At 42.0% G+C, this 12,421-nt stretch overlaps 2 protein-coding genes across 2 annotated transcripts in view; one reads left to right on the top strand and one right to left on the bottom strand.

Annotated features, from left to right (window-relative positions):
* Positions 1–12,421, top strand: part of LOC133764753 (olfactory receptor 4D5) — a 64,935-nt gene that overhangs the window by 9,757 nt on the left and 42,757 nt on the right. The window lies entirely within an intron of this gene.
* Positions 9,944–12,217, bottom strand: LOC133763970 (transmembrane protein 225-like). Its single transcript, XM_062197643.1, has 4 exons — positions 12,037–12,217; positions 11,304–11,450; positions 10,902–11,036; positions 9,944–10,239 (listed from the first exon to the last, which is right to left on the bottom strand). The coding sequence occupies exons 1-4, from the start codon at positions 12,215–12,217 to the stop codon at positions 9,944–9,946; spliced, it is 759 nt and encodes a 252-aa protein (XP_062053627.1).

Here is a 12,421-nt window from a genome sequence, read left to right as displayed (position 1 = left end):
GCAGAATGACAAATGAGAAAACCTAAAGTTTCTGGACAATGAGGAAGGAGACCAGGGTAAATTCAGGGACTGTGATCTGAGTTCTCATGGTTGTTTCTACTTGAGCAACAAGAAACTAGAACAGTGGATGATAGCTTTCACATTTCCTGTGCCCTTGCTAAATATAGACAGAACATTCCCAAAGGGGGCGAGTCCTAGTCCTGCTGGTGACTCCACACAGCCTTGGACAAATCCAATCAACCCTCTTGGCCTCTGTTTTCACTTACATAATTAATGAGTTGGAAAAAGAAGTCTATGTGGCTCCTTTAAATTCTAACTTTTTATTTCCATTAAACTATTCATTCTTTCATTTTTCCTTCTTTAGATCCAAATCCATGTAAGCTAACTGAAATGTATAACTAACTGAAAATTCCTCAAATTTTACTGTTATTTGTATGGATAGCTTAGCTTATAACTTCATATCATTTTTTTTTCTTAAAGATTTATTTATTTGCTGTGATCCCAAAAACTACAAAAAAAGGAAAGAAAGGAAGAAAGAAAAGGAGAGGGTGTGAAAATGGAAAGAAGGAAGGAAGGAAGGGAGGGAGGGAAGAGAATATTATTATAATCTTAGAATTGTAACTGTGAACTATTGAATCTGTTAAAAACTAATTAAAAAGTTAAAAAATGAAAATATTTATTTGAAATGCAGAGTTACTGAGAGAGAGAGAGAGAGAGATCCTCCATCTGCTGGTTCACTCCCCAGATTGCCACAACAGCCAGAGAGCACCTGTGACTTGAACCATTTCTCATATGGAATGCTGTCATTGCATGCCACAATGCGGGCACCACATATCATCCTTTCTTGAGGGATGACATACAATCAGACATAAATTATATTATCATACATGTACCATGGCTGACTAACAGATCATTACCTGAAGGATTCTATTGACCTACAACTGGATAAGCCATACTCTGCACCATGGGTTACCTGGGTTTACTTCCTAAACAATAAAGACATGGACATGAGTTGAGAGTAGTGGGGGCTGGGCAAGGTGTTAAAGTTTCAGTGGCCAGCCAGCCAAAAGCAGGGTGACTGGGACCTGAAGCAGCCAAGGCAGAGAGCTGGCAAGGGAATGGTAGAATTGGAGAAGCTGGGATCCACCAAAGCAGGTTTGACTTCTCCAGTAGGCTTCTGGGAGGAACAGGACTACCACATGGTTATAATGTTTGGAAACCATTGCCATGGCCACACAATATGGTAACCTCAACAAAGATGGAAGATGAATCTTGAGGCATCCATTTTGTTCTAAGATCTGCGAGAGGGACTTGAGTGGCCCCAGATGAGGCAAGCATTCTGGCAAGTAGCAGGAGAAGAAATGCCTTGTAGAGGAAAACATCTCAAAATCAGGACCTAAAAACAACCAGATACTAAGAAGAAGCAATGCACATTCAGATAAATATTTCCAAACACAAGTCCACCACTGCAAATGAGAGTCAGCAGAAAATATAAAATAGTGGAACAGATTTGACACAAGGTAATAGACTTGGGGATTTCAGATATAGAACTTAGTACACTCACATACAAAATAGTTAAAGAAATAAAGGATATATTTTTTTTTATTTGACAGGTAGAGTTATAGGTAGAATTATAGACAGAGAGAGAGAGAGAGAGAAAGGTCTTCCTTCCATTGGTTCACTCCCTAAATGGGCGCCACAGCCGGCGCTGCACCGATCTGAAGCCAGGAGCTAGGTGCTTCTTCCTGGTCTCTCATGTGGGTGCAGGGGCCCAAATACTTGAGCCATCCTTCACTGCCCTCCCGGGCCACAACAGAGAGCTGGACTGGAAGAGAAGCAACTGGGACTAGAACTGGTGCCAGTTAGTTGGAAAGACCCCCTGACAGGAGAATGGAAGGGACCACAACCTCTGCTAACCAAGGGTCCAGGTTATGCTTGTGTCTTTCCAGAGAATGTGGGACAGCCCATTTGGGTACCAGCCAGAAACATCAAGCCTGCAACTGACAGCCAACCAGAACCAGCTGAACAAGACTGAGAGTCCGCCTTGTTAGCACATGCACCTGCCCTATCATCCTACCCTGAGGAACTGCCCGTAGCCACATCCATTACTGTTTTATACCCCACTAGCTCTGGTCAGCCACTCAAATGGCCCACAGCCTGTGTGCAGTCAAGCTATTCCTGATTAACATTGTTCCTCATTCCTACCCCCATCTGAGCAAGCACTCCTGTGGTCTCCTGTTTTTTTTTTTTTTTTTTTTTTTTTTTTTTGACAGGCAGAGTGGACAGTGAGAGAGAGAGACAGAGATAAAGGTCTTCCTTTTGCCGTTGGTTCACCCTCCAATGGCCGCCACGGTAGCGCGCTGCGGCCGGCGCACCGCGCTGATCCGAAGGCAGGAGCCAGGTGCTTCTCCTGGTCTCCCATGGGGTGCAGGGCCCAAGGACTTGGGCCATCCTCCACTGCACTCCCTGGCCACAGCAGAGAGCTGGCCTGGAAGAGGGGCAACTGGGACAGGATCGGTGCCCCGACCGGGACTAGAACCCGGTGTGCCGGCGCCGCAAGGTGGAGGATTAGCCTAGTGAGCCGCGGCGCCGGCCGGTCTCCTGTTTTGAGCGCTGGTTAGTCAATGACGGGTAAGATCCCCTGGGGGACAACTTAAGACAGGCACAGTGCGTACGGAGATCATTCGGAAATGGGGTCAACAGTGGTATGGCCAAGAATCATGCCTCTCGTTGCTCAAAAATACATGAAAAGGGGGAAATGTGGTGGAATGAGGAGGCCATGCCAAGATGGCCGCTGGCAACAGAATCTGCCTGGCAACAGATGGTGATTGGATGGTTTCGGAAACCACATGACAGTGGAGTCTACCTGGCAACAGGCTGTGATTGGATGGCTTCAGTAACTGCCTGGCAACAGGGTGTGATTGGTTAGGACATAGACTGCCCCTTGACCAGATTGGCTATCTTGGCTGTATAAGCTGCTGTACCAACTGAAATAAACGAGTCTGCAGGCTGCTCACCTCTGGCCTGCTTTCACCTGACTCCCAGGGTCTGTGTGGTGACTCCATGCCTCTTGCCCTCACCACGCTCCTCCTCCCAGAAACGAATCCACAGCAACAGGCACCCATATGAGATGCCAGCACCACAGGCAGAGGATTAACCAAGTGAGCCATGGTGCTGGCCCCAGGATAAAAATTTTAATTTAAGAATGTCACAGAATTATCAGTTGTTTTTGAAACTGACACTCAAATGGGATATAGGCATTGCAGGCAGCAGCTTAACCTGCTGTACCACAATACTAGCCCCTTACTTATTTATTGTAAAGGTAGAGTGACAAGGAAAGAGAAAGAGACAGAGATAAACTCAGAGACATCTTCCATCTGCTCTTTACTCCTCAGAGGCCCACAACAGTAGGGCTGGTCCAGGCCAAAGCCAGGAGCCTGAAACTTAGTCCATGTCTCCCACATGAGTGGCAAGGACCCAAGTACTGGAACCATCACCTTAAAAAGACAATGCAAATGAAATATTTCTGAAATTCTGGAGGAATGATTTCTTATTAATACAAAAGAAGTTTAAGTATAGAGGTAATATTGACTGGTTAAAATATTTTAAAGATAAGAATTCTTGCTATTCATAATGCACCTGATAGAAAACGAAAACATAAGCCTCCAGCTAGGCAAGATATTCACAAGATCTTTGTGTAAGGTAGGGAGTAAACGTCAGTTATCAAAAGCATCCATAATGTTTCAGGGTGTGTATTAACAGGAAGCTGGAATCAGAAGTGGAGCTAGGACTTGTATTCAGGCACTCTGATACAGGGATGTGGCACGTGGGCTCTTCAGGTGGCATCTTAACACATTATCCTTTGAAATCATTTCTCACAAACTTTTTGAAGTACCCTCTTGTATAATTGATATGAATGGTGAATCCATGGAAAAAGAAGACATATTCAAAAAATTAACGTTGGAAAATGGATATATGTATCAAAATGAAAAACTATATTTTCCATATATGGAAATAGCATATTTATGTGTGTATATAGAAAAGCAAAATAAAAAATTTGATTTCTGCCTTTACAAATATCAATTCTAAGTGGGTTAGGGATTTAAATATAAGGGGAAAACACATACTTAAAATATATGTAAATATTCCTGAAATTTTTAGGAATTATTTCTTCTTAATATTAAAGATGTCTGCCATAAAGGTAATATTAATAGATGTAAATATCTTAAAAATAAGAATTCTTGCTAATCAAAATGCATCTGATACAAAATGAAAACAAAAGTCTCCAAGTAGGCGAGGGATTCATAAATGCTTTATGTAAATTTTGATATCTGAGTAAACTTCAGATATCACAAGCATCCATAAAAATAAGAAGGGGCAGGTGCTGCGGTGTAGCTGGTAAAGCAGCTGCCTGCAGTGCTGGCATCCCATATGGGTGGAAGTTTGAGTCCTGGGTGCTCCACTTCTGGTCCATCTCTGTGCTGTGGCCTAGTAAAGCAGTGAAGATGAACCAAGAACTTGGACCCCTGCACCTATATGGGAGACCTGAATGAAGCTCTTGGCTCCTAGCTTTGGATCGGCCCACCTCCGGCCTTTGGGGCCATTTGGGGAGTTAATGAGCTGGTGTAAGACCTCTCTCTCACTGCCTCTGCCTCTAATTGTGCCTTTCAAATAAATAACTATTTTTAAAAAGTCAATAATGAAAGTAGAAACAACTCAATGGGAAAATCAGCAAAAATTAATAATGGAAACTCACAGAAACCCATGTAACAATAAACAAATGAATAGATGTCCAGTCTTACTGGTTAATAGGAAAATACCTATCAAAACCACACTGAAATACTAACTCATATGCACATAATTGTCCAAAACCCATGAGTTCTGAAAGTATCACATGATAGGGAAGATGTGCATGAAAAATATCTTAGACATTGCTGATGGGTGCATAAAAGGAAACAATTGCTTTCTAAATTAATTGCTCTTATTTTGTCGACTGAAATAATTGCCTATCCTACAACCCCCTGCTCCACGCAAGAGAAACTTGGACAAATGCAGAACTGTCCAGAGATTTACTGATTATGATGGCAAAGGTGAAAGCAGTTTAAATGCCCTTTTGGCAAACTAGAAAAACGTAAAAACCGGCATCCTCATAGATCCATTGGTCTGCATTTTCAGATTCAATCAAATGTATTGAAAATATTAGAACAAGTAGTTGCTTCTGTACCAAACATGTACAAATTTTTTTTGTCATTATTCATAAACATTATGACAACTATTTGCCTAGCATTTATATTGATTAGGTGTTATTAGGAATCTAGAGATGATTTAAAGCAAGTGGGAGGATGTCTATAGGTTTACGCAAATACTACCTCATTTATATGAAGAACTTGAGCGTTTGCAGATTATGATATGGGAGGGTGATTTCTGGATCTAGACAGAGAGTGAGAACAACTGTATAGTAACAATGAAATACAAATATAGTGAGAAAATGAATGAGGTACAGGTACATGTAAAAAAATCAATTTTAGTACCAAATATGTGAATAGCAAAAGCAAGTCTCAGAAAACATTATATAGTGATATTAAATTCCTTTTCCTAAGTTTCAAAAACTAGAAATGTGTATTTATGATAAAGCAATTCACAAACAGGTAATTATAAATGCAAAATTTATCATTGGTGTGGGGAGCTTGGGTGGAGGTAGCTGCTATTATTGATATGGTTCTTGTTCTTGAGTAGTGGTAGGATAATAGATGTTTATTCCATTAAAAACAAATACTCAGCAAAGTGAAAAATGTCATAACTGGATTAAAGGTCGGATTACATTATGAAGGACAGGTTATGATTGTTTCAATCCTCACAGAAGAGGCTGAGGAGCAACATCCAACAGCAATAGCAAAATTAACAGTGGTAATGTGAGTGATGGTGTAAGGACTCGCATTGAACACTGGAGTAGATGCCCTGTCAGTCTCTGCATGGCTGTGATTCTATGATAATTACTCAGGGCATCCTCCAGAGATTTCTCCTTATATCACATACAGAATTTCCCCCTAGCACTCCATTGTATAGGCCATCAGTACCTTATATTTCAGGTAGATCATTTTGAGGAAAAAAATTCTGGTTTATTACCTTGTGAGAAAATCTTTGAGCACAAACTATGTAACTAGAAATATAAAATTTATTGATTTCATTCATCACTACCCAGATAAACACAGATAACTGTTATATTACATCATTCAGTTTATTTAGAAGTCAGAATTCAAAATCATTCCTTCCTGTATGACTTCAAATATATTACATATATATATATATTTGCAGCGGGTCTTTGCTGTACCCTGAGTTATGTGCAATTGCTTTCTATAATCCAACAGTCATATGACCTCTTTATTTTGCATCTTTTCTTGTACTTTTTTCTCCTGGGTAAAATACCTTATTGCTTCTTGTTCTGTTGCTGCTGCAGTTACCTGTATTCTCATGTGAGATAAGTTTTAATCCTCTGATGACATAAGATTTTCTGAACAGGGTTTGTTTCTACTTTGTTGTAACCATGTATCACCACACAGTTAGCAATAATTTAAAAGCAAAGAACTAACTTATTTCTTAATGTATTTAAAATATTTTTAATTTTCATTGTATTTGAAAGGGAGAGAGAGAGAGAGAGAGAGACCTCCAGCTGGCTTACTTCTCAAATGTTAGGAACAGCCAATCCAGGAGCCTGGAATTCAATCCAAATCTCCCATATGGGTAGTAGGGACCCAGGTATTTAAGCCGTCATCTGCTGCCTCCCAGACAGCTGGAACTGAAAGTGGAATCTGGAATTGAACTTGACGTGTCTTAATCATGCACTAATTGTCCTATGCAATATTTTAAATTTAAGAACATTTTAGTTTGTGAATCAACTCAACAAGACATTGTTTATAAGAGTAATTAATATTTCAGTGTACATATGGTAACTAGTAATACCGCTACTACTTCAAACCTAAAAATAGAAATCAAGGCTCATTGAAAAGATGGGAACAGGCCGGTGCCGTGGCTCACTTGGCTAATCCTCTGCCTGCGGTGCTGGCACCCCAGGTTCTAGTCCCGGTTGCTCCTCTTCCAGTCCAGCTCTCTGCTATGGCCCGGGAAGGCAGTGGAGGATGGCCCAAGTGCTTGGGCACCTGCACCCACATGGGAGACCAGGAGGAAGCACCTGGCTTCTGGCTTCGGATCGGTGTAGTTCCAGCTGTAGTGGCCATTTGAGGGGGTGTACCAACAGAAAAGGAAGACCTTTCTCTCTGTCTGTCTCCCTCACTGTCTAACTCTGCCTGTCAAAACAAAAACAAAAACAAAAGAAAAGATGGGAACAGAGAATTTGAACATTTCAGAGGAAGTTACTGGGGAAAAACAAGATAAGTGAGCATTGAAATGAGATAAAGTACTTACCAGCAAACAATTGACATAGTCCAAGTAGTTGTTCAATAAATATTTTGCCTGAATGGCATTAGAAAAGAATGTATCTTCTACTTTTCAGATGCAAGATTTTCTTGCTAATTTTTAAAAAAAAATTGTCTATTTGAAAAGTAGAATAACAGAGAGAAAGGGAGAGATAGAGATAGATGGACAATAGATGGATAGGTAACTAGATAGATGACAGATAGAGATAGATATCTCTTTCATCTGCTAGTTTACTTCCTGAATACCCTCAGTAGCTTGGGTTAGGCCAGGTCAGAACCAGAAGCCATTTATATAATGTCAAGATTTTATAAGGTTGGGCAAAAAACATGGGTGGTTATTTTGTTTTTTTATTTTTCTGTATATTAAAAAAAATGATTTATTTTATTTTATCTGTAAGGTGGAGTTATTGAGAGAGAGAGGGAGAGTCAGAAAGAGAGATCTTTCATCCATTGATTCATTTCCAAATTGGCCACAATGGCCAGGGCTGGGCCAGACAGAAGTCAGGAACCAGGAGCTTCATCTAGGTCTCCCATGTGCGTGTAGGGGCCCAAGCACTTGAGCCATTTTTTGCTGCTTCCTCAGGTGCCTTAGCAGGGAGGTGGATTGGAAGTGGAACAGCTAAGACTCCAACCAGCTCCCATATGAGATGTCTGCATTGCAGAAGGCAGCCTTACCTGCTACACCACAATGCAGGTTCCATATTTGAAATATTTTATGTTAAATTATTGGATTATGTCAAATTACAGATTGATGCATCTTATTAGGAAAAAATCAAATATTTCAATACATGCATCAAATATTCAACAAGATATTTGATTTTTATAAATATACTCAGGAAATTAAATATATGAGAAAGTCTTTTTTTAAAAAAAGATTTATTTTTTTATTTGAAAAGCAGAGGAATGGAGAAAAACAGAAAAAGAGAGAAAGTTCTTCCATCCACTGGTTCACTCTCCAGATGGCCACAGCATCCAGAGCTGGGCCTGTCTGAAGCCAGGAGTCAGGTGCTTCTTCCCAGTCTTTCATGTGGGTGCAGGGGCCCAAGCACTTGGACCACCTTTTGCTGCTCTCCCAAGCCATTAGCAAGCAGTTGGATCGGAAAAGGGGGTCTTGAACTGGCGCCCGTAGCCTACTATTCCTCAGTGCTGGCCCCAAAAGGAAGTCTTCAAACTTGAGACAAATATGCCAAATTATACAGACTGTATAATATCAAATGTTGGGAGTATAGTGGCAATCTTACTAAAATGACAAAAAGAAAAGGATGTTTACTAACTTTTTTCCCCCACTGAACTTTATCTTGGAGGTCTGAGGCAGTGTTATCTATATGTAGATGTGTAAAGTGGAAGTTAAAAGGATAATATGGATGTAAAATGATCAGCAATGAATCCTTAAAGCATTTTATAATTGTAAACAAGGAAGGAGAGGGGCTGGTGATATGGCACAGTGGGCTAAGCTGCTGTCTGTGATGTTGGGCATTTTGTGTCTGAATCTCATTTCGAGTCCCCACTGCTCCACTTCTGATCCAGCTTCCTGCTAATGTCCTAGGAAGGTAGCAGAAGATCACTTGAGTAGTTGGGCCCCTGCTACCAACATGGGAGACTCAGATGGAGCTCCTGGCTGTTGGCTTCTGCCTGGCCCAGCCCTTGCTTTTGCAGGCATTTGGGGAGTGAAGCAGGGGATGGCAGATCTCTTTGTCTCGTCTCTATCACTCTGCCTTTCAAATAAACAAAATAAATGTTAAAAAAAAAAAGGAGACGAATGAGATTAGGAAAAGATTAGAGGAAAATCAATTATACCTATTTATTTTTTGTATTGATATTATTTGAGAGACAGGGAGAGGGAAAGAGGGAGGAGAGAAAGACAGAGACAGGCAGAGGTACATACAAAGAGTTCCCATCTGCTGGTTCACTCCCCAGATGTCTGCAGTGATGGGGGCTGGGCCAGGCCAAAGCTGGGGGCCCAGAACCCAGTCTAGGTCTCCCACATGGGTGACTAGGACTCATTTACTTGAGCCAAGATCTGCTGCTTACAGGGTATGCATCAGCAGGAAGCTGGAATTGGGAGCAGAGCCAGGATTTGAAGTCAGGCACTGTCACGTGGGATATAGATATCCCAATTGGCAATTTAGATTAAACTCCTGCTCCTCCATCTCTAAATTTAGTTGAAGATTTTCTAGAGGAAATTTTAACATTTCACACAGTTCAGGGATGTGTATATAGGTGTTTGTCATATTGTCTTGTATTCTTTTCTGTATATTTGAAATATGTCACAATGAAATAAAATGTATTTTAATCTTTGTGGTGTACACAGTTAAGAATACAGCAAGTCTTATTTATATGGAAATATTTATTACACTGGCAACAAATATTGTAGAAGAAACTATTTATTCAACATGTCAGGATAAAAAAGAAAGCCATCATCTGGATCTTTTCACAGGTCTCCAAACCATTCACAGTCATTAACACAAAGCCTAATGCGGGCAGATGGTTGGAGACCACATGGCACACAGTCACAAAGCAGTTGTATAAAGATGGGCATGTACTGAAAGGTACCCACTGTCAAATCGTAAAGCCCAGGTCACATGACGCGTCTGGACTTGTGATTTGCTTGGAATATCTTCCTTCGAGCTCATGGAGGAGTGCATGCGGACAATGCTGCGAGGCATTATGGTGTTTTCTGGTGATGACATCACCCGGACAGAAGTCTTAGGCAGCTGTGTATTCTCACGTTCCTTGGCAGGATTAGTGAGGTGCAGCCAGGTGCTGCAATTTATGGACTGCTTGCACTGTATGAGAGAGATGATTCCTGGGGAAATGAGAAACCAGGGAGTGGGATGAAGGAACAATGGAGAGTCCTAGGCATGCTTCCCTCCATGTTGGCAGAAGGTCCTGACCCAAAGCCCAGGGAATCCCATCCAACTACCCTATTCCATCTGGGAGGGGAATGGTTTAGTGGAGGAGACTGGAATTATACGCACAGTAGCTTAAACACTTTTTTTGAGGGAAGAGATGTCTCTTTACGGGTTAGGAAGTACAATTGCAAATGAAAATTTAAAGGCTTATTAAGAACGAAGGTTTCTGGTTTTGGTAGGTGCCCATTTAGCATCAGCTGTTGCTTTTCCCTGTCCTCAAGCAGGCTTGGCACTTCACTCTGCTTCTGCAGTCTGTTGCCCCTCTCTATAATTGAGCCTTTTGTCCCAGCCATGCTCTTTGACTGTGACTGTGGTGGTCATCTCTGCCTAAAGGTGGAGAAGGTGTGAAAGACAGAAGACACTCTTCACACAGGCCCGATCTCCAGCTCTCTCCCTATAGGAACTGTCTTACGGAATGGATCAAGGTGAGCTTTAGCCTGTCAAAATGCAGGGGTAGATTTTTTTTTTCTTTTCCCTGTCCCATCCTTTCACCTTCTTGTCTATCTTGGCTGCATTGGTTCTTATTACCCTTCATAGACATAGTGCAGACACTCACCAGTGACAAAAAAGAAGAAAACATTTAGGTAGGCAATGAAAGTGGCCAGGGAGATCTTGTATCTAGTGAAATATACGGTTTCACCTTGTCTTAGCTTTTGGTGATATAGTAGGAGTGCACAGACCAGAAGGATACCTAATGTCCAGACAGGAGAAAAAAAAAAAAAAGAGTCCTTTTTCAGGAACTTTCTTTTGCTCAATTCATTCCCCCAAGATACACGTGACCTCCCAGGTTTCACTCTGATTGTCTGTGTCTTTGACCTGGCTTTGGTGATAGACCTAATTCAGAAGCTGTATATAGGTCTGACCGAGAGAACTGGGAAGGCCAGTTAGCTAGAGGCTGCAGCTTGGACCCATAAACCCGTCACACCTCCCACCTGTGTTAGAGGAGCTCGGAAGTTACCTGAGAGGAGACCTTCGGTGGCAGTGAGGAGGTGCATATATATGTTCTGAGGAATCACATAGGTGAATTCCAGACCCAGGATCAAGTTAAGGGAGAAGGAAATGCCGAGGACTGCAATCATCATCATCCGGATTCTTTCCAGCTCACCTGTGGGGAAGCAGAGCTGTAGTGAGGCCAGGGCCTGGGAAATCACTAGGTGGAAATGGGAACAGAGTGAAGATTTGACTAAGTAACAGATAAAGCAAGAGGGGCAGCATAAAGGGGCAGGGCCCCTCAGCTGAACGAGAGGAACCCAGAAACTGCTCCCTGTCTTGGTGTCTCTGTAAGCCTCTTTCTCTCCTGTTATTTTCTCAGAACTTATTCCTTGTTAAATACTCCAATTCACCCTGCCTTCTTTCAGAGGCAACGCGACCTATTTTTCCTCCTCGCCAGTTCCCTTCCTTTCACACTCCTCACACTCGAGTTGTGCTTTACGCTGCCCTCACCCCCACTCCTACTGCCAACGTTTCTCAGTTGCCTAGCAGATAAATAGGTAAGCTTCTGAACTTTTCTCTCAAACATGCAAATGGTGGATTGTGGAGTCTGCCTTGCCTGTGTTGTTTCTGGACATGGACACACTGCCGCTTGAGAAAGTTGTGCCATAGAAGAATGGAAAAGCTGGTGAGGTGCAGGAAACTAAAGCAATGACGAACCCTTCCTCACCACTCATTTCTTCCCAGAGAGTAGTTCTGACCTTCTGGCCAAGTAGTAATGCAGCATGTCATCCATGGACTGTGGTTCACCTTGATCTTTTGTCTTTTGGGGATCAGCTCCACCCATTCATCCACGATGATTCCTATTGTCAACAAGACTGTGGCCCAGGAGGAGGAGAGCATGTTGATGGCCTGCATATTTCTGCTTGATAGATACACCATTGCGAGTGGGATTTCTAGCTGAGACTGGGCGGATATTTCTTAGACTTCTCTGATTTGATTAGTCACAGGAGGAGGGGCAAAAATCTGGGGTTTTGGTGACTGCTGAGGCATTGGCAATGGCAGAAGCTGAAGTATCTTGTGGAACAGAGAAGATAACTTCCACCCTACAGCACTACAGTGAGACCAGCCTGCTCTCAAGGCTGC

This window comes from Lepus europaeus, chromosome 7, assembly GCF_033115175.1.
Source record: "Lepus europaeus isolate LE1 chromosome 7, mLepTim1.pri, whole genome shotgun sequence".
Taxonomy (NCBI): Eukaryota; Metazoa; Chordata; class Mammalia; order Lagomorpha; family Leporidae; genus Lepus; species Lepus europaeus.
This window is presented reverse-complemented; position numbering and strand designations above follow the sequence as displayed.